Below are 19,186 nucleotides of genomic sequence, written 5' to 3'. Positions count from 1 at the left end.
TCTTGCTCCTCTGCCGATCGGCGGGACTACTTCGCAAAGACAAACGCTTCCTTCCCGGAGTGTACAATGCCGAAGGGTGGTGAAACTCGGGCGCGGAGATGATCTCGATAGCTACACCTGCATGGGAACATGCTTCCGTGCGCCTCCCGCGCGCAATACGTACGAAGCAATGCGAAGCAACGTGTAAGCGATACGATATTGCTTGCTCCTCGCCACTGTAGCCGCTGCTATTTTGTGCCGAGCAGCCGCCTAGAGCCGAGTGAGCTTGTGATTTCTTAGTCCCTCTTGATTGAATTTGTAAACATCGTAGTGTAAAGCGATTGTATTTATTATGCTAAGATGGTACGCCCGCCAGGACATGCTTTGCCATGGATGCATCAAGTAAAATGATAGACAATGAAGATCTGACTGAAACAATTCTATACTGCAAGTGCAAGAGAAAACGGTAACATGTTCGAAGCCCACGACCAACACCAAAAACCATCGGGTATCTCAACGTTTCGCTCATCATCATCCTCTCGCTCATGACGGTCCACTATTGCTCTATGACTTGAAGTGAGGAGCGTTGAGCACAATGCCCATGAGCACGCCACCAATAGTACCGGCAACGGGAATCGTCATGATCCATGAGAACACGAGCAAGCCCACACGCTGGAAATTGACAGCCTTGAGAGTGCCGTTGCAGAGACCGACACCGACCGTGGCACCGGTGATGCACATGGAGGTTGATACTGGGAGCGAGTATTGCGAAAAGAGGAGGACAGTGATAGCGGCGCCCATCTCCATGGAGGAACCTGGATAGGATTAGCACAAGTTATCGGAATTTGTAGCGAAATGAGCTTACCTCGTGATGGCGAGTGGTAGGTAATCTTGTTGCCCATGACCTTCATGATGTTGTAGCCATATGTGATGAGACCAACGGAAATGGTGGCAGAGAGGACAGCAAGTTGCCAGATGGGGACGGGGGCGTTCTTAGTAGAGGCCTCACCGTACATCCAGGCGTGGTAAATCACCGCCCAAGGTCCGACAGAGTTACCGATGTCGTTCGCACCGTGAGCAAATGATGCAGTGCAGGCAGTGAGAATCTGGACGAACGAGTAGACGTGCTCGACCTCGTTAGGATACTTCTCCGCGTGGGCGTAGACACGTTCCATGCGAGCACCTTCGGGGGTACCGTGGATACCAGACTGAGCGGCATGGATGTCGTAGTGGAGACCGTAAAGGAGACCGACGGTGATCATGGCGGGAAGGCGTTTGAAGAAAGTCCCAATGTTCTTGCGCTCATAGATTTCACCAGCGCCCATGGGGTTGTCGTGAAGAAGTCGCATGGCCCAGCCAATCGGTCCGCGCTTCTGCCTGAGCTTCGCGTGGAACCTGGCCTCGCCTTCGGCAACTAATTCCTGGTAGGTGAGCTGTTTAGACTCAGCATGAGCGGCAGCCTTCTCCGAGTCAACAGGTGCAATAGTATCGTCCGCAGTACCCTTCTTCAAGTCTTCGTCGCTCAGGGAAGACGAACGGGTGCTGGTCATGGGAAGGTCATCCTCTTGCACGACAGCGTAGTTGGGAACAATTGCCTGCTCACCCTCGGGGGCGGCCGGGCGCTTGAATAGGAGAGGCCCCATGATAGCGTGGTACCACCTGACATTGGGGTCCTTCTTGATGACCTTGACGTAGACATAAGGAACGAAGAAGATAGCCGCGAGCAGAGCAACTCCTGCACCGGTACCCATGGTAACGGAGGCGACATACCAAGCAGGCTTCTTATTGAGACCCAGCTTCGGAGATCCCTTGTAGACGACAGATAGCGTGCAAATGGTGCCGGCAACCAGGAAGAAAAAGGGAGCAGTGTATACACCCCACTTGACTGGATCCCGACGCATATGGACGACGACCTTGATGAGCATGAAGATGGAGGCACCAAATCCAGCAGCAATGGCGGGAGCCATTCCGAGACCTGCGAAAATCGCACCAAGTCCCTTGCCCTTGTTCCATCCCCACTGAACTTTGGAAGCTCCAACTGTGGCAACACCAACACCAGCAATGGACGAGATCAGAGAGTAGGTTGAAGAAACGTGAGCGGAGTGCCTGGTGCACCACATGACCCAGGTTGAGGCTCCAGCGAGTGCACAGGTGAAAGCAAGCATCTGGACAGCGGCGTCGCCTTTGAAGGCGGTTCCAGGAATGATACCGTTCTTGATAGTCTCAGCAGTACGGGCGCCGACGGTGATGGCTCCCAACATCTCGAAGATGGTGCCGAAGACCATGGCCTGGCGGTAGGAGATGGAGCGCGAGGAGACACTGGTAGCCCAGGCGTTGGCGACATCGTTGGCACCGTTATTGTAGGCATCGAGCAAGGCAAAGAAAGTGCCTATGGCCATGATATAGTTGTATTCGCTGAGGACGGCCATCTTGACGGTGGGCTCTCGGGCTTGTCGATTAGAGAGAGACGAGCGACAGTTGTCGATAGAGAAGAAGGGGCCACAGGGCACAGGCGTGCTATTAAATGAATGCGCAGGCTGCAGGAGCAAAACGAGCAGGGCTCAGCAAGATGTTTATAGTCAACGCCTCGGGTGGTGCAGCATTCACGTTTGAGCCCCACGGCCAATCAGGGACCCAGCATGCGACATGTGCGACATGCAGACAGACCAGGCCTCGTACCAGGCAATTACTTTTCACGCCTACCAGAAGCATAATATGGGACCATTACAGGGCACCGCGCTGAGTGTAGAGGAAGCTCCGCAAGCCACCCAAGGTTGCCAAGAGGTCCGCCGAGGACAACTCTGCTTAGCCTACTTGGCGCGGGAGGACCTCAATTCACCAATCGCACTTCTTCCTTGCACAACGTGGACCTCCAAAATGGGATGTAGCACCAGGGTCATCGAGCGCAGGCGGCCTTCGCCTCGTCGAGGTGACACAGGCCACGGAGGTCGCGAGCGTCTAGTATGCACACTCCGTTTCCATTGGATCCGTTGGGCAGTTGGATTCTCGAGGACCCCGAAAGTACGCCTGCCAATACCGCCGACGAGCAGCCTTGCAGATTCGAGCCGGGAAGATGATGCACAGCACCGCTGGTTACCTCCGGTGCAGTTCGTTTGCGAAGTCACTGCGCCGTGCCTCGATGCCCAGATGCCCGGATCGTCCCCCTAGGCTTTACCTAAGCACTCTTCCGCATGCTTGTCCTCGCCTAGGCCATCCAAGACTGCTTCGCTTTCTTGACGGGCGTGGCGATTTGATATGCGTCGCTGGGCATGCGTACATGGCTGGGAGATCTCCATGTGCCAGTATCGCTCTCTTGTCACTCGAGTCGAAGAGATTGAGACTGCCGTAATCATCGAGAATGGCAATTGGTAGGCACCAGCTCGCATAGCGAGCCGCTGCGCCATTTCGAGTGTGGTGAAGCCCTCCACGCCGCACGCAGTGTCTCGCAGCTGACAGCCGCGGTCCAATCCGCCTGAGGCAGCCACCATCCTTCACCCCACGTGCATGGACCATTGCTAGAAGAACATGCGCTGGTGCCGTGCAGCCGAGTGGCAATGTCCGAATGGCCCTAAGATGGTGATGCGTTGGAGATTGGAGATCATTTCGCGCGTGCAAAGGCATGAGGTTGGGTTACGCTTCGTGACAAGAATGACAAGAAGCTTGAGTTGGGGGTCCACCCAAGTCCCAAGGACGCACAAGAAGCTGAACCGGCCTTGTCAACTTGGCTGCGTCCAGCGTCGTCGGTTTAAGCTCGTGCAGCCTGTTCGTACCCGTCCGGCGTGCATTTGGCCTCAGATCTGGGTTGAAGTCGAACATTCGCTCCCCGCAATCCCAACGTTAACGATCGGGTATATATAGGGCTGAGAATTCTCGTGTTATATATTTTGAAGTCGTTTCCGCATGTTTTCGGTGATCCAACCTCGCCTTGTGCACGCCCTGCGCGATGAACTTGTCAGTCCTACGCAGCCTTGGCTGCTTCCGCATTGGGTGTCGAGCTGACAACGGAATATTGACATTAGCAATCGTGGCTCGTAAAGTCCCAGGTCGAGCGAAAGGGATGGCGTTCCGGTATCCTAAAAGTCGGCTCTCGCTAGCTGGCGATGCATGCATGCTTCTAGAAGTCGGCGACTCGATGGAAGATCCTAGCTTGGCTTGAGCTACGAAAGGTCTCGAGAGTTGTGACTAATGTGTATCCCTGACGCCCACATAAAGTCAGGCCATCGGTTTTGTTTATTTCAGATTCGATCGAGATAGCAATAAAGTTCAAAGGGTATCAGTCGACGCCGTCCAACGCCATCCATGCTGCGGGGTTTACTGTATCACTCCGAGTCGTCTCGGTAGCGGCGAGCCTCCTTGGCCTTCTGCAGTTGCTCCTCATCCTCGCGCTCGCGTTGCACCAGCGACTCTCGAAGACGCTCCTCTTGCTTTCGCCAGTGACTTCCCTCCTCGTAATTTGCAGCAATGCCCAATGCTTTTCTCAGCCGCTCGCTTTCTTCGATCTTGGCCTGTGGACTAGATGAGTATGCGGCCTCGCTGCGCCTCTTAGGGTCACTCACCTGAGCCAGGTCATGCACCTGATGGGATTTCAGGCTGCGCGCATCTGGACCTACGCCTTTTCCTGCTTTGCGCTCTTCCTCGAGCTTCTTTCGCAGTCCGTCGCAGCGGTCATCGATTTCATCCTCATCAAGACTGCCAAAGTGGTTAGCTTAGGAACATGTGACCATCACTGCGCCTGCATACCCTTCGTCCTCGAGCTTGTCTCGCAGCTCTAGCACCTTCACTTCGATCTCGCGCTTGCGGTCGTGCTCCAGGATCTCGGGGTCTGGCTGGCGTTGGCGATGCTTCGCTGAGTCCCAGTCCTTGGAGTATGGTGCCGCCTTGTCACGCGGCTTCAGTAGCGACCTGTTCTTCTGGACGTATCCCGACGTACCGCTACCACGGGGCGTGGACAGTCCGACGTTTGAGGACATTATGACTTGGTTGATGCAGCTGAGGTGGTGGACTGCTAGTGGTAGAGGTGAAGACGCGAGTGCTCTGGTGCGGAGTTGCTCTCGGAGGTGCGGCTTGGCAGAGGCGGCTGCCCCGCGAAATCTTCTGGGACCGCGCCAGCGAGGACTCATCCGCGACTGTACGCAATGGAGCCACACACTCGACGCACCCTTTCTCCCGCGGCTCGCTCCTGCCATCTATCCTCACTATCACGACTCCACCCATTATGAGCACCGAACATGCGGACTCAGAGGCATCGGTCGTGGCTGCCTCGCCCGACCAGCCTAAGCAGCTGCCGTTTCCGCCCGTTACTAAGCAGCACATCCTGAACTGCTCGTACCACAGCTGGCACCCCAAGTGAGCGCGCTTCCTCGATAGCGCCTTGCGAGACTAATTTCGAAAGATATCGAGCCATCACACCGAAAGCGCGCCTCGTGCCTCTCCCAGGCGCCTTCTTGGACTACCTACGCGCAGATGGCATCGTGCTTCCACCTGAAGACAACGACAACCCCGACTGGTCCGATGCCGACAGCGGCATATTCTCTGGCGCCGACAATGAGGGTGACGACGAAGGCCCGGACCAAGACCCATCAACACACTGGAGGGACACGCACGAAGCCATAGAAGCCGTCATCGAGGAGCTGGGCGGCAAGGTTGCCCCGAAGCTGAATTGGTCTGCACCCAAAGACGCGACGTGGATTGCAGCAACCAACAGCATGGAGTGCCGGACACCAAACGACATATACCTGCTGCTCAAGTCGAGCGACTTCATCACACATGACCTCCAGCACGCCCTCGACGATACCACAGATGGAGAAGGCGACGCGGAAATTCAATACCACCTAGTCCTTCGGAAATGGATCGTCCTCAACCCTTCCGTCGAGTTCCGGTGCTTCGTGCGCAACCGGAAGCTGATCGCCATCTGCCAACGCGACCTGAATCACTTCGACTTTCTCTTCAAAATGGAGGACAAATTAAGACAGACAGTCCAGGAGTTCTTCGATGTGCGACTTCGCGACACTTTCCCCGATCCCAACTTCACGTTCGATGTCTATATACCGCCGCCACACGATCGCGTCTGGTTGGTGGACTTCAACCCATGGGCTCTGCGGACTGATCCGCTCCTTTTCAGCTGGATGGAGCTATTGACATTGGAAGAGCCGTTGCTTCCTGAAGCCGAAGACGCTTCGCAGGAATTCGAGGTTGATGAGGATGACAAGGTGGTCGAGTTGTGGCAGCCCGAATTCCGTCTGGTCCGCAGGGACGACCCCGAAGCATACGGCTTCTCAACCCCGCAGTACAGCGCACATAAGCTGCCTAGAGATGTAGTGGATGCAAGCAGGGGGGGCGAGGGCATGATGCGGGAGTTTGCAGATCAGTGGAAGGAGGCACAGAGACTAGCAGAGCAGCAGGCAAAAGAGGAGAGTGAAGATGATTAGCGTATCATTTGAATAAAAATAACTGTACAATTTCCAAGCACGTAGCTCTGAAGACGGAGCATAGTAGGTGGCAGGACAGTAAAGGTGACTAAGCTCGGCTAGTGGTTCCGCCGAGCTGTGTGAACCTCCGCGTGTTGACATGGCCCCTCCAAAGTCGCATTGCATGCATTGCGGCAGGCTGCGTTCGCAGACATGACGGCCGAAGCGCCGGATCCACGGACCTTCACGAGCTGGGAGGATGCGTTCCAGTACCCCATCCCCGTGGTCCGCAAGCTGGAGCAGCAGCTGCGCTCCAACGCCGATGAGAATCGCGAGAAGCTGCGGTCGCTCGTAGGGTAAGGCATGCACTGAGTTGTCCCGTATGCCCAAGATCCATTGCTGATGCGAGCCATCTAGTGCGAGCTATCGCAGCCTCCTCGACACGGCCGAAACGATCATCGACATGGAGGTCCGCATGGAGCACGTCGAGGGCACGCTGGCACGCGTCGGACACAACTGCAACTCGACGACGCTGGATCGCATTACAAGCAGCGCGGTCAGACTGGATGCACACATACGCAGTCGCGGTTAGCCTCCCGCATCGCACGTTGGGACAAGCATGTTGACGGAGACAGACCAGGAGCGCTACACCTTCGCCTCGCAGCTCGCCGTCCTGCGAAGCTCGCCCGTTGTCATGACACGCCTGATGCACAGCGCAGGGTCGTACCTTTCCATCGCAAAAGTGCTAGTCATATCGCGACTCCTCCACAAAGCCTTGTCGCAATCCGCCGACAAGCCTCCCCTCGTGGACCAGCTTTGGGAACGCCTGCTCTCGGCACGCCGCAGATTGATAAAGCGGATAGAGAAGCGCATGGGCACTTCCGAGGGCGACTACGCAGATCTGGTCGAGAGCATGTGCGCCTACGCCCTCATAACGAGCTCGACCCCTACAGATGTCTTACATCATTTCCACAAGATTCGATTGGAGAACAGTGTCAAGCTACTTCAGCATGGCAGCGATGAACTTGCCAAGCATGGTACCAGTGCATTGCGATTGTGCATACAGACATGTTTGGACACGCAGGCAATCTTCCCGCGACGGCTAGCCGAGTCGCTAGCCAAACTCAAAGCGCATCCCTTGATTCAAGATCACGATGTTCGTGCTCTCCATGAGCTAAATCTGGACATACATGACCGGTGGATAGGCGAGGAAGCACGCAACTACACGCCCTGGCCGCGCCACGACGAGCTCCAGCGAGCTGACGCCGAGCGCATACTCCATCAATGGTCCCGGCAAGCTATATCCGCTTTCCTGAAAGGCACCAAAGACGCATTAGAGAACGAGACGCGGTTGAAGGAAGTTTCGTCACTACGGCAGGATCTCATCGAAACATGGATTATGTCCGGTCCCCGTATGGCGGGTGTCAAGTCTGCAAACGTCTTGGATGATCTGCGCGACATGATGAATAACCACCTCGAAGACATTGTCCGGCTCCGTTCGCAGACCCTTAAGACTGTGGTGGTCGAGTTGTCCAACGTGCTTAACTCGCCCACGCTTACACAGTCGTCTGGTCTCTCCCTCTGGGGCACATACCCCAAGTCGGCGGACATATCTAACGGCGCGCAAGCATTCAAGTCTACGCTCGTCAACATTCACCAAGGCCGCGACAACTCAGTAGTGGGCATCGTCTCTGCATTCGACGCCTGGGCAGACTCTATCCTCGAAGTAAAGAGCATCGTGAAGTCGATGAAAGAAGCACGATGGGATGACACATTTGCGGACGACGTCGATGACTCGGACGATGACGATCTAGGCGATTCAAAACAAACGTTGCTCAGCGATGACGATCCGCGACTGCTTGAAGAGGCCACGCAAGAAGCACTTGCCCATGCGCTGCAGAACCTAGGCAAAAGCTTTGGTCAAATCATCACGCAGGTGACGGAATGCGATGATGGAATAGATGTGCTTAAAATCTGCTTTGTACTCAGAGTGACGCGGGAAATCGGGGAGCGGATTCCCAAGCTCAAATTGCAGGATCGGGCGACGCTGCTGGCTACGCCGTTTACGCCTGCCCTACTAAAGCCCTTGCACAAGGCATTAGCTTCGCACGTGGCCCATCCGTCTATGGATGCATATGCGAAGGCGCTCGCTACTGGACTGAAGTCGAAAACAGATAGTCATATCCTCTGGGAAGGTAACCCTGCGTTACCAGCTCAACCCTCGCCCAGCGCAGTCAGGTATCTGCAAAGCATGACGAAGGCCATGGCAGCATATGGGAACGACTTGTGGGCGCCGCTGGCTGTGGAAGAGATTAAAAGCAGTGCCATTCATTCTGTTTTAGCACCACTGAAAACCAATCTGGACGCGATTAAGCAACTCGCCGCAGCTCCGGCCGAGGACCAAAAGAATGAGAAGATCAATGGAGACAGCGCTGGTGCTGGTGAGCAGAAAATGGACACTGATGCAGAGGAACAAGTGAATGGCAAGAAAGTAGTCGCCACAGCTGCCGCAGCTGAATTACGAGATGGCAAGCTCAAACAAGCCGTCTTTGACATGTTGTACATCCAGCGTTTCATTGGAAACCCGCATCATACCCCCGACGCCATCGACGAGATGGTCAATGACGTTGACAGGGCGGCTCTGGACGAGAACAGCAGAGTGAGACTCAGGAAGAGCGCTGCAGATTACGCGAAGAAAACATATTTGCTTTTTGCACTGTTGGCATAGCATATTATAGCATGGCATAGATACCCAGGGTGAGATGGAAGAATCGATTATGTTGTTACTTGAATTCTTGCGGCGATTGCAGGTAAGGCCACATAGGGGGCCGGTTGCGAGGCTATCAGAGAGACACTTAACAGCAGCGTACAGCGGCAGTCTACCGAGGAGATGCTAAGAGTAGTCTAGAGGCAAGGCAGCCTTTGAAGCCGGCTGAGATTCATGACATGTGTCCTTGGCAGCAGCGCCCGAGGCGGTCCACAGGGAACATTGGGGGAGAATGGAAATCCCGGGCGGAGGATGCGAAGATTCATCCAAACGTCGAACCCGATATGCCTGTCTGTCATTCCAAAAAGCATGCCCAGATGCACTATCCATGTGGAAGAGCAAGATCCACGTCAGCAGCCGGCCGGTCAGGTTGCTCCTTCCCTGAGCTGCTAACCCCACCGTCCCTCTCATCCGCGGTACGTCACCCGTCGCCGCCGTCTTAGTTCCTACTGTGGATTCTTTTCCTTGCCTCTGTGCTCCTAATCACGACCCAATATTCGCCGCTATCGTCCGTATGCCTGCCATCTCGGCAACCTGAAGCTCACTGCGACAGTGGCCCCTTCCTACCTTGCTGCTCTCCCCAGCCTTCCCATCAACAATTCCCTATCATGACCAATCATGCAGCAACAGGGCCAACTGGGGCTTGCGGAATTCTGGCGTACACCCGATCCTGTAGTAACCTAACATTGTATTCTACTCGTAGAAGCCCAATCTGATTGATCCTGTAGTGACTCAGAAAGCTTTCCGAATGCAGAACTTTGATCGAATAATATGTCTTGAATGTACACAGGAAGCCCGCTAAATTGCTCGTCGTTAGTTGACCATCATACTGTGCTGTTCATCTGCAGTCTATCATTGTCAGATCCCCTGGTCTGCGAGCTATTCCGTCGGAAACTCCCAATCAGCAAATTATGAGTTATCACCATAGCCCCAATGTTTTCGGGTAACTACTCACTATCTGTGTAGACAACTACCTTGCCCCCACATTTCTCCAACGTGCCCAAGGAATTGCATCCTCGAATCGAATCGCACGGTCGAGAGTTACGTCGCAAAGAAACTCGGCGCAGAGATCATGCTTCGGGAGACAACACTGCGGCTTGGATATCAGATTCCCCGCGCAGCATGGTATCTCAAAGCACCCGAAAATACTCAAGAAGATCTATGTTGGCCTGGTTTCTCTAAGCTCCGTCATAAAGCAGTACGGGCCTTGTTCATCGAAGAGTAGTGGCACGTACTTGGCACCTCCAGAGCAAGACGAGATTTCTCACAGACATGACAAGTAATTGCACGGGTCAAGGCAGAGCTGCTTCTTATGTGGCGCGTCGAATCTCTTGTCACGTTTCCCCTCGGCATGATGCCATCGAGCATGACCGGGAAAGTACCCTCTGGTGTGATTGACATCGGCAACAAGTGCCCATTGCATTCGTCTTCCCATTTGAGTCGCATGGCCACCGCCGAGACCAGGTATGCGCGATCCTTTGTCCCGTATGGCTCAACCCCTGTAACTTCGAAGCTGTCTTTAAGGTGTAAGGCATGATGCTTTCAAGATCGTCATTCGCCTCAAGAGTATGGCGATAAAATACGTGTTCTATATCCGATGCACCCTGGCGGTAGCGGCTCCAATCTGGCAGCTTGTCGAGACGGTAGAGGTGAGGAACCTGGCGATATCGTTCTCGCCCATCCTCATGCAGAATGCCGTAGAGATCTTTCGAGACATCGAGATGTAGCATTGCAGGTTTGAAGATTGTGTGCTCGTTGGCTCTATATCTCCAAGCCGCGTCTTCTGTTCGTTGCCGGGTTTGACCCTGTCGAATTCTTCAACGACAAGAATCCTTTTAGCGTGTTATAGAGTTGCGGCAGCGCAGGCGGTCGATTTTGAAAACGCGCTGACGGGTCAGCGTAGTCAAAGTGCTTAGGTAACAATAGGTCTCGTCTTGCCTATTTAGTGGTGAATACTCAATGTTCTAAAATGAATTATACAAAATCATAGGTTCATTACTCTTTATAGATGCTTGTCCCCTTGGTGCGGAAAATACCCCATCTTACACATCACAAAAACCCCCTCACCTCCGCCTTCCTTCAGATCCACCTCTAGCAGTTCGCCTACCTGAATGAAACCGTACCGTTCATAAATTGGTCGTCCCATAACACCAGCCTCAAGGTAGGCGGGCACACCATCCCTCTCCGCCTGCTCGATACCCCATTTAACCAAGATCCCCGCCGCGCCCTTCCCCCGGTGCGCCGGATGCGTGACCATATGCATCAGCACCCAGCAGGGCTCACCTGCGACCATCCATGCGCTCCGCGCCGCATCACGTGTAGTAAGAATGTGGTTGTGCAGCGCGATGTTGAACCCCGTCGGAACCATGTCCGGAGTGAGGTCATTGTGCGTTTCCCAGTGGATGTCGCGGGCGAAGTTGTACCCTGTGGGGTAGTAGTGCCAGCGCGCTATGCTGATGATACTATCTCCGTCTTTCTCTCCGGTAGAATCGCGCTCGACCACTTTCATATACCGCACTGTGGGGTCGCCGAGGAAGCGGGCGCGCTGCTTGGCAAAGTGGAAGGCAAGGCGGGCAGAGGCGTTGTCTTGCGTGGTAACGGGGCAGCAGAGGGGGGTTGGGGGTCCGACGAGGTCGGAGCCTGGGGGTCCGGAAAGTGCGTGGGAGATTAGGGTGGAGAAGTCTGAGAGGTCGAGGGGGAGGAGGTGGAGCGTGAGCATGGTGGGATAATGAATTGTGGCGTACTCGGGACATGTAACGTAATGAAAGCAATGATCAAGATGAGGGTCTGTTATATGAAGATAATGTGAGTTTGCCATTTCAGCGCAATAATACACGTTGACTCATTGGGTGGTTAGTCTGAGAAGGTATCGGGTAAGCACGGTAAACTCCGGATTTTCATTTGCTTCTAACCTCCGCTCGTCTTCACCCGTGAGCGATTATAGGAAATCGCTCTTCGATTGAAGTAAGCAATCGGAATTGACATGTGTTGGCATCTCGTTCAAGTATGGGCCGCTCATGTGCAGCTACGAAGTCAGTGACGAGAAGAAATATCTACTTGATTCGTTGCTATAATGTCGCTATATGGGGTATCGTGCGTGTGCACACTGTGGTATATCCTTTCTAAAACTGAAAACGAAACATTCCCTACCTCTCTAGTCCCTCCCTCTGACAATCCCATCCGTAGTCCTCATGACACCGGACAAGAGCCCCGCCTGGAAATCCTGCAACGTCCTAAGAAGCAACGGTGCTGACGGTAAGACGTGATCTTCTCCATCGTCAGGCTCTTCGACCTCCATAAGCCTACTCCAAATGCCCCTCAAATCAGTCTCTTTCTCCACCTCTTCAATTCCGTTATCTTCCTCAAAGGCCGCCGCTGTACTCGAGAACTTGGCCAGCATCTCATCATACTCGCTTTGCGGGTGGCTGAGCGCAGTAATGGCTCCACCGGCGCCGATACTCCAGACGTCTTCGACAGCGGATGCTGCATTGGGCGCGTCGATCTTTACAGCGGTGCGAATGACGACGCTGAAGTCGCCTCCACCGCCAATGTCGAGATATCCTAGCACGCCCGAGTATATGCCGCGGCGCTGGCCGTGTTCAAGGGCTTTGAGGAGTTCACAGGAACGTTTCCTGGGTGCACCGGTCATGCTGCCTGCCGGTAGCGATTGAGTGAACGCGTCGAAGCCAAGCATCTGTTCTGCATCTTGATTATGCGAAGTTGGTGGGGAAGCTAAATCTGTCTTGTCCAACCATGAATCGTCTGGCGTCTGCAGTTGCCGGCTAGCGATGGAGGATGGGATACCTTCAACGACCGAAACGAGTTGCCAAACTGTTTCGTACTCCTCCACTTGCATAAGCTGACTCACGTGCACATTACCTGCGCCGTACACGCCATGGAGTTGATGTCGCACAAGGTCAACAATCATCAAGTTCTCGGCGCGCTCTTTGGGAGTGGAGAGGATATTGTGTGCGTCTATTGCCGTAAGACCTCGAGCTTTTGACACGGTTCCTTTGATTGGACGACACTGCGCGATCTGCTGGCGATCCCAGCTGATACACCGTTCGGGCGATGAGCTCAAGATGTGCACATTGTGAAGGCGCATGTACGCACTAAAAGGTGCGGTGTTGCGAGCAGTAAGACGCTTGTAGAGTTTCCACGAGAGTTCGTTGTCCTCTGATTTTGAAAGGCGGCAGATGCGGGGCCGACGTGCGAGAATCTTGTTCGTGTTCGTGAGGCAGAGTTCGTAGCTTTGACCTGCGTACAAAGTGCAGGTTGAGTATGTGTCTTGTCTAAGGTATTTAGCGGGTTCACTCACCATCTGCGATATGCCTTTGACATGATACAACAGAAGCGCAGTAGTCCTCCTGATGAACGACTGATCGGGTACAAGAAGCGATGTATGTACTCATTGTGGTGTCTTGATGCTCGAAGGGGTTTGGCCTGGGCAGTGGTGTTGGGTTTGGAGTTGACTCCAAGCTCTTTCTACCCACAGCATCGTACAACTTCTCTAAAGACTCACTGACCCAGGGCTGGTCGTCTATGCTGCGTATGCTCTGGACATATAACTTTTTCAGCTGATGGTCTATCACAACGCTTCGCGTTATATAAGCGAAGCAAATGTCGGGACATTCAGCTTCTTGTGTCGAGTGAACTTCGATCGTCTCCAGCCCTGCTTCATATGATGCATAGCCCATGAAGCCGCCCCAGAATGGTGCCCATGTCGTCGTCTTTGGCTTCTGTCCAAGCATACTTCTCAAGTGTGTCATAACGCCCTTTACCCATTGCCATGGATCTCGTGTATTCCATTTCTGCACTACTTGGTCATGACCATCCCTGAGCTCCATAACGTGATTTTGAGTATAGTAGTGCAGACGCATGGTCTCGCCAGGGATGATCAGTCCGATGATGCTATGGCGGCCGGTGCCTGCTTCCATCGGACGTAGGTCTCGATGCAGGCCCGACTCGAGCACTATCGCTTCGCCACGAGGGCTGTCGAAGAGCTCCACAACGTCCGATACAGTCAATCGTCCGCTTCCCGTTGTAGCACATTGCACATCGAGAACTGTTGCTCGTGACGTTTCGTTTCCCTGTACAAGACGCATAGCGAGGGCCTCGATCGACGACAGTTTAGGCTGGGACGCCCCATTACTGGCGGTGTGATGGGCCAAATCGTTAATGGGGAGCGTCGTCATATCGCGCCTCCGGTTCCACGAAGTAGCTTCGGTCCACCAATTCTTGATTATTCTAACGCCCTCAGAATTCGTACAGATCGATTCAGGGTGGAACTGTACGCCCCAAAAGGGCTTGGTGGTGTGTCTCGCAGCCATCAGAATAGCCCCGTTTTGCTTATTGTCAAAGTCCCAAGCCAGCGGCTGGAGTTCCGGACACTCCTCGGTGGGCTCCCACAATTCTGCAGGATAACGCACAGATTTTTTTGTCTGTATTCGGTGATGAAGCATGATGTGTAATGAATGGTACTGAGTGGCGGACAGCTGCTTGGTGCCGCTGAAGATGGATGAACCGTTATTCAAAATACTAGCAATCAGTCCATGGCGTGGTTCTGAAAGCTTCTCGATGCTGGCTCCGAAGGCTAAGCACATGGACTGAAAACCCAGGCAGATACCGAGAACAGGTACCATATGGTCATTTTGAAGTTTCCATAACACTCTCATCCAGCCTACGTCTTCGTCACATGTTGCTGAGCCAGGCCCAGGTCCCGCAATGACCCCGTCAAAGGTTCTGGCATACTCTATGAATGCTGCAGGAGTAGCAGCGTGTGCCTTTGCTGCCTCTGGCACGATCCAAGCATCCGGGTCGCTGTCGATATAGCATTTAACGATTTCAGCATCGATGCTCTGCTCAACTTGAGCAATGATGCTGTTTGAGGATGAGTCGTATGCGTCCAGGTACAAGATCCTGTGGCGCCTCGTTTGGAGGGCCCGAGCCATTGATGATGCACCAATCGGGGAGGTTCGGCGATGGTGACAGTGAGAGGAGGCGAGTTTGGTGTCCAGAGGAGGCGAGTTTGGTGTCCAGAGGAGGCGATGAGAGTGAAAGAAGCCAACTGCTAGAAGGACGTCGGCATGTGCACTGAGCTGAACAAGATCTTGGTTGATATCTTGAGCGGTGTCGGGCACTATGCGTAGGGCTGAGACCCTGAAATGCAGCCAGCGGCTTCTAGAACGCTGTGAGAGAAGGAGGGTGAGGCTGCAGATCAGCCAAAGGAGAGTAGGAGGATACCGAAGCCAGGTGAAAGGCAGAAAACACAGAAACAATGCACAGCAACAAGGTCGCAGAGAGTATGGAAGATGACTGTTCCTCGGTGGGCGACGTGAGCCTTATCACTACAGTCGTCCCGATCCGACGGCCCCGTGGCTCGGTCATGCAGGGTCCAAATTGGTCTTACCTATTTCGGCATAGTCACACCAAGGAGACACCATCAAACACCACGGCCCGTCCTGTGCGCCCCGCCGTAATCCCCTCCGTCACGCCAGCCCTGCCAATTTGGGCTGCGCCCTCAAAGCCGGTTGGACCCTGACGGCCCAAAGGGGCTCCTCGCCACCGCTCCGTCTTCGGCCTGAGAAGTGATCCTCGTTGCCGACGTGACGCCAGCGTCCGATTCGTCTTCTGGAATGTCTGGGTTTGTTTCAGGGGCTTGATTGAGTCCTGTTTCCAAGGTATTGCTGTCTCCAGTCCGCGGCTCTACGGCATTTGCGCCAATTTGTCCCACCAAACCCGTTTCGGGTGGCTGATGTACTCTCCCTGCGAAGAACGCCAGCAGCAGCAGGTCGTACGTGCCTTTGAGCGACCCTGCAGCCACGAAGGCGACCCAGAAGTGACCGCGGCCTGCGAGCAGGCCAGTGACCGACGGCCCGGCTGATTGTGAGAGAGTCTTGAAGATGTTTACCACGCCCATGACTGCAGTGCGCTCCTGCGGAAGGACTACGGTAGATAAAAAGGCCGATCGGGGCGCTTGATCCATGCTGTTCAGGACTGCTCGTGCTACCAGAAGACAGATGGTGAAAGATAGTTGGGGCGGGGCAGGAAGCAGAGCAAGGAAGATGGAGCTGGGCAAATGTGTGACCACCATGGCTTGTATCAGCCCGAGGCGTTTCGCCAGGCTTGCTGACCAAATGTTGCCGACTGTTGAAATGAACCTGCAAAAAACGTCGTTAGGAAATCATACACTAAGACCCGCAGTAGTACGTACCATGTAGCTGACATGATGCCACCTAGTTTTCCCTTTTCCAATTTGAATTTGCGGTCCATGTAGAAGTTGATAAGCGAGAACGGGACCATGCCACTTCCTAACGAGTCCAAGAAGAAGAGGCTGCACAGCTTGAGCAGGGTCCAGCGAGTAGGCTTCGATATCTGGCTGAACACATCCCACCATTTTGCCTTATTCTTCGCAACTGGAGACGGCGGAGGGCTGCTATTGTCGTTCCCTCCATGTCCATTCATGAGTGGCTCCCTCTCGCCACCCTCTGCCTGTTCTTCATGAGCACCATGCTCACATTTGTCGCTCAAGACCAACGTCATAAGCGCCTTGACGCAGCCAAGAGCTGTGTATATCCAGAACATGGCCCTATATGCGTCCAACTCTGTCCATCCTTCCAGGTTCTGCATATAGTCCACTGAAATTCCGCCAACAATCAAACCAGAAGATGTGCCCAGCACGGCTAAGACAACGTACCATGTGAAAATGTCGCTTCGCTTCTCTTCAGAGACAAGATGCGCAAGCGTCGACTCTTCAATCGCGCGGAAAGGTCCGATTTCATTGCCCGTGGGACTTATGACACCGATGATGGCTGCAAATAGCAATGCAACATAGTTGCTGGTGAGAGCGAACACGGCGCCTGAAACCGCCATGGATAGCGCCCCAAGTAGAAGGGTCCTTCTCCGTCCCAGACCATCCGCAACAAGCGTGAGGAGCAGACTGATGCAGACGTCTCCAAGTAGAGTGAGTGTCATGAAAAGACCGATCTGTGCGTCCGAGAAACCCAACTCTTCAAAGTACAATGCAAGAATAAGCGCTACAGCGCCGTAGGCCATGAGACGTAGGTATCGGGCCAAAATAATGATGTAAACGTCCCTACCAGCGGAGCTCATGGTGTGAAGGCCGAGCTCGTTGGCCAGCCATCGCAGCCCGCCTGAGATGCCGTTCGTGACTGACATTCTACCTCGACGATGACGTAGAACAGGTGGTGTAGGGGTAGTTTGTAAGAGCGATTGGAATGCTATGTTGGGATGTTTAAGACCGTGACAAAGGAGGGTCGCGTGTGTTGCAAATTTTAATGCGGCATCTGGTACTTCGGTCTGCTTTCGCTCCAAGCCATTCGCCGTCCCAGGACCAGGGCGGTATCTCTCGATCTGGTTAAATGAGTGTTCAGTAACGAGTGCTGCAATCAGGAGATCTTTGAAGGGTGGAAAGGGCGTGCACAGCCGTATTGCTGCTTCATCAAGGCCGCTGGCTGCCTAAAAAGATGCAGTCGGGCCTACGTCAGGAACATGCTTACCTCATCGAGGCAGAGCGCACGCCAGCGGCTGACACAAAAATGGAGTTCAGCCTAGGTAGAGCTCATATCATCCTGTAGGAACTCACTTTATGATACGATTTACAGAACTATAGCTTGATCGTGTATCCAGAGACTTTATAATCACGAAACTCCATCTTTCACTGACAGCCATCGTGCACACGACTTCCACATGGCTTCTATAACGAAGAGAGAGCAGCAACATGATGTTAGATAGATCCAGTACAGCTGAATCACTGTGAGTAACCACGTCGTGGTTATCTCAAGCATGTAGAAAGCAACCTGCGCGTAGGCCGATTAGGGAATATGTGATTTGCAGACCTAAGAAACAACCCAAGAAACACAGAAGAAAGACGCCCGTGATCAACACAAAATGGCCATGATAGCAGTCTCTTCTACCGTCCAGCCTCGACTCAAGTCGGCCACCAGATCCTAGGATGCAGCAAAATCGCTACCGAGATCCAGAGTATTCCAACCAACGGGATATAAACGTGACCTATCCACTCACTCCATCTATGCCATGCAAGGAAGACCGAGGATGATGGACATGAACACCAGCTTGCTGGGGAAGAAGATCGTGATCACGAGCATGAGAACCGAGCCGATATAACACCCACGCCGATCTGTGTACGCATCGCCGCACGCTGCCGCTCTAGCAGCATCCACCGCCGGAGCCGCTCTGGACGCCCTGGCCCTGACCGATGGGTACTGTGGGCTTGGTGTTGGCCGTGGTTGTGCCCATGCGCTCCTTGATCTGGCGGGCCATGGTCAAGAAGGCCTGCTCGACGTTGGTTGCGCTCTTTGCCGACGTCTCGAGGAACGGGATGCCGAGGCTGTCTGCGAATTCCTACACGGGTCGGTCAGCTTGCAGTGTGGACGTGGGTGCGGTGCCCGCCGTACCTTGGCCACGGTGTACTCGACCACCTTCTTATCGGCCATATCGGACTTGTTGCCCACCAGCAGCTTGTTGACGCCCTCAGTGGCATATCGGTCAATCTCCTGGAGCCACTGCTTCACGTTGTTGAACGAGTCCATGTCGGTGACATCGTACACGACGCAGATCCCATGGGCACCTCGGTAGTAGGAGGAAGTGATTGTGCGGAAGCGCTCCTGGCCGGCTGTGTCCCACTACACATCGTCAGCATCTCGCGCAAGCACAGCAGTTGTGGATTCCTACGATCTGCAGCTTCACCGTCTTGCCATCGAGTTCGATGGTTCGGATTTTCTGCGCGCCGGTTAGCCGTGCTCCATGTTGGGGTCGCTGCGCATCGGGCACGTACGAAGTCAACACCGATGGTGGAGATGTAGCTCTCGGTGTATGTGTCGTCTGCGAACCGGAGCAGCAGGCAAGACTTCCCGACACCGGAGTCACCGATGAGGAGGAGCTTGAAAAGGTAGTCGTATCTGGGCGGCAGGCGTCAGCGCGGCTGCAGAGGGAGAAGGCAGGAGGATAACGGCAGAGTCGGGAGGCCGTCGGGGGGGTACTCTGGGAAACA

At 54.2% G+C, this 19,186-nt stretch overlaps 10 protein-coding genes across 10 annotated transcripts; 4 read left to right on the top strand and 6 right to left on the bottom strand.

The window, feature by feature from the left end:
- Positions 1-219: 219 nt before the first annotated feature.
- On the bottom strand, positions 220-2,779 carry CC84DRAFT_495545 (phosphate transporter). Its single transcript, XM_018186522.1, has 2 exons — positions 845-2,779; positions 220-794 (listed from the first exon to the last, which is right to left on the bottom strand). Exons 1-2 carry the CDS (start codon positions 2,406-2,408, stop codon positions 544-546), a joined length of 1,815 nt encoding a protein of 604 aa, XP_018041154.1. The 5' UTR covers positions 2,409-2,779; the 3' UTR covers positions 220-543.
- Positions 2,518-3,535, top strand: CC84DRAFT_494137 (uncharacterized protein). The gene has a single exon (XM_018186517.1). It carries the CDS (start codon positions 2,626-2,628, stop codon positions 3,145-3,147), a length of 522 nt encoding a protein of 173 aa, XP_018041153.1. The 5' UTR covers positions 2,518-2,625; the 3' UTR covers positions 3,148-3,535.
- CC84DRAFT_495544 (uncharacterized protein) lies at positions 2,780-4,268 on the bottom strand. Its single transcript, XM_018186521.1, has 2 exons — positions 3,925-4,268; positions 2,780-3,588 (listed from the first exon to the last, which is right to left on the bottom strand). Exons 1-2 carry the CDS (start codon positions 4,087-4,089, stop codon positions 3,151-3,153), a joined length of 603 nt encoding a protein of 200 aa, XP_018041152.1. The 5' UTR covers positions 4,090-4,268; the 3' UTR covers positions 2,780-3,150.
- Positions 4,269-4,298: 30 nt separating this feature from the next.
- CC84DRAFT_1214081 (cwf21-domain-containing protein) lies at positions 4,299-4,949 on the bottom strand (the record flags this gene model as incomplete). Its single annotated transcript, XM_018182603.1, has 3 exons — positions 4,299-4,484; positions 4,536-4,668; positions 4,720-4,949. The coding sequence occupies 3 exons, from the start codon at positions 4,947-4,949 to the stop codon at positions 4,299-4,301; spliced, it is 549 nt and encodes a 182-aa protein (XP_018041151.1).
- Positions 4,950-4,973: 24 nt separating this feature from the next.
- Positions 4,974-6,454, top strand: CC84DRAFT_495120 (cell division cycle protein-like protein). Its single transcript, XM_018186520.1, has 2 exons — positions 4,974-5,325; positions 5,372-6,454. Exons 1-2 carry the CDS (start codon positions 5,195-5,197, stop codon positions 6,405-6,407), a joined length of 1,167 nt encoding a protein of 388 aa, XP_018041150.1. The 5' UTR covers positions 4,974-5,194; the 3' UTR covers positions 6,408-6,454.
- A 1-nt stretch (position 6,455) lies between these two features.
- CC84DRAFT_494140 (uncharacterized protein) lies at positions 6,456-9,223 on the top strand. Its single transcript, XM_018186518.1, has 3 exons — positions 6,456-6,742; positions 6,804-6,973; positions 7,022-9,223. Exons 1-3 carry the CDS (start codon positions 6,600-6,602, stop codon positions 9,112-9,114), a joined length of 2,406 nt encoding a protein of 801 aa, XP_018041149.1. The 5' UTR covers positions 6,456-6,599; the 3' UTR covers positions 9,115-9,223.
- CC84DRAFT_494595 (uncharacterized protein) lies at positions 9,224-10,294 on the top strand. The gene is made up of 3 exons (XM_018186519.1): positions 9,224-9,569; positions 9,971-10,064; positions 10,122-10,294. Coding segments are annotated over exons 1-3 (333 nt in total). The 5' UTR covers positions 9,224-9,332; the 3' UTR covers positions 10,124-10,294.
- A 927-nt stretch (positions 10,295-11,221) lies between these two features.
- On the bottom strand, positions 11,222-11,425 carry CC84DRAFT_1073601 (uncharacterized protein; the record flags this gene model as incomplete). The annotated part of the gene is made up of 1 exon (XM_018173689.1): positions 11,222-11,425. A coding segment is annotated over one exon (204 nt), but the record flags the coding sequence as incomplete, so codon positions are not given.
- A 766-nt stretch (positions 11,426-12,191) lies between these two features.
- CC84DRAFT_1203127 (para-aminobenzoate synthase) lies at positions 12,192-17,621 on the bottom strand. The gene is made up of 4 exons (XM_018181809.1): positions 16,367-17,621; positions 15,696-16,313; positions 13,472-15,312; positions 12,192-13,410 (listed from the first exon to the last, which is right to left on the bottom strand). Exons 1-4 carry the CDS (start codon positions 17,329-17,331, stop codon positions 12,308-12,310), a joined length of 4,527 nt encoding a protein of 1,508 aa, XP_018041146.1. The 5' UTR covers positions 17,332-17,621; the 3' UTR covers positions 12,192-12,307.
- A 721-nt stretch (positions 17,622-18,342) lies between these two features.
- Positions 18,343-19,108, bottom strand: CC84DRAFT_1081848 (ras-domain-containing protein; the record flags this gene model as incomplete). The annotated part of the gene is made up of 4 exons (XM_018173950.1): positions 18,343-18,537; positions 18,591-18,818; positions 18,868-18,915; positions 18,971-19,108. Coding segments are annotated over 4 exons (609 nt in total), but the record flags the coding sequence as incomplete, so codon positions are not given.
- Between the last annotated feature and the right edge of the window lie 78 nt (positions 19,109-19,186).

Source organism: Paraphaeosphaeria sporulosa (assembly GCF_001642045.1).
Source record: "Paraphaeosphaeria sporulosa strain AP3s5-JAC2a unplaced genomic scaffold CC84scaffold_2, whole genome shotgun sequence".
Lineage (NCBI taxonomy): Eukaryota > Fungi > Ascomycota > Dothideomycetes > Pleosporales > Didymosphaeriaceae > Paraphaeosphaeria > Paraphaeosphaeria sporulosa.
The sequence above is the reverse complement of the archived record's forward strand: the minus strand, read 5'-3'. Positions and strand labels throughout refer to the sequence as shown.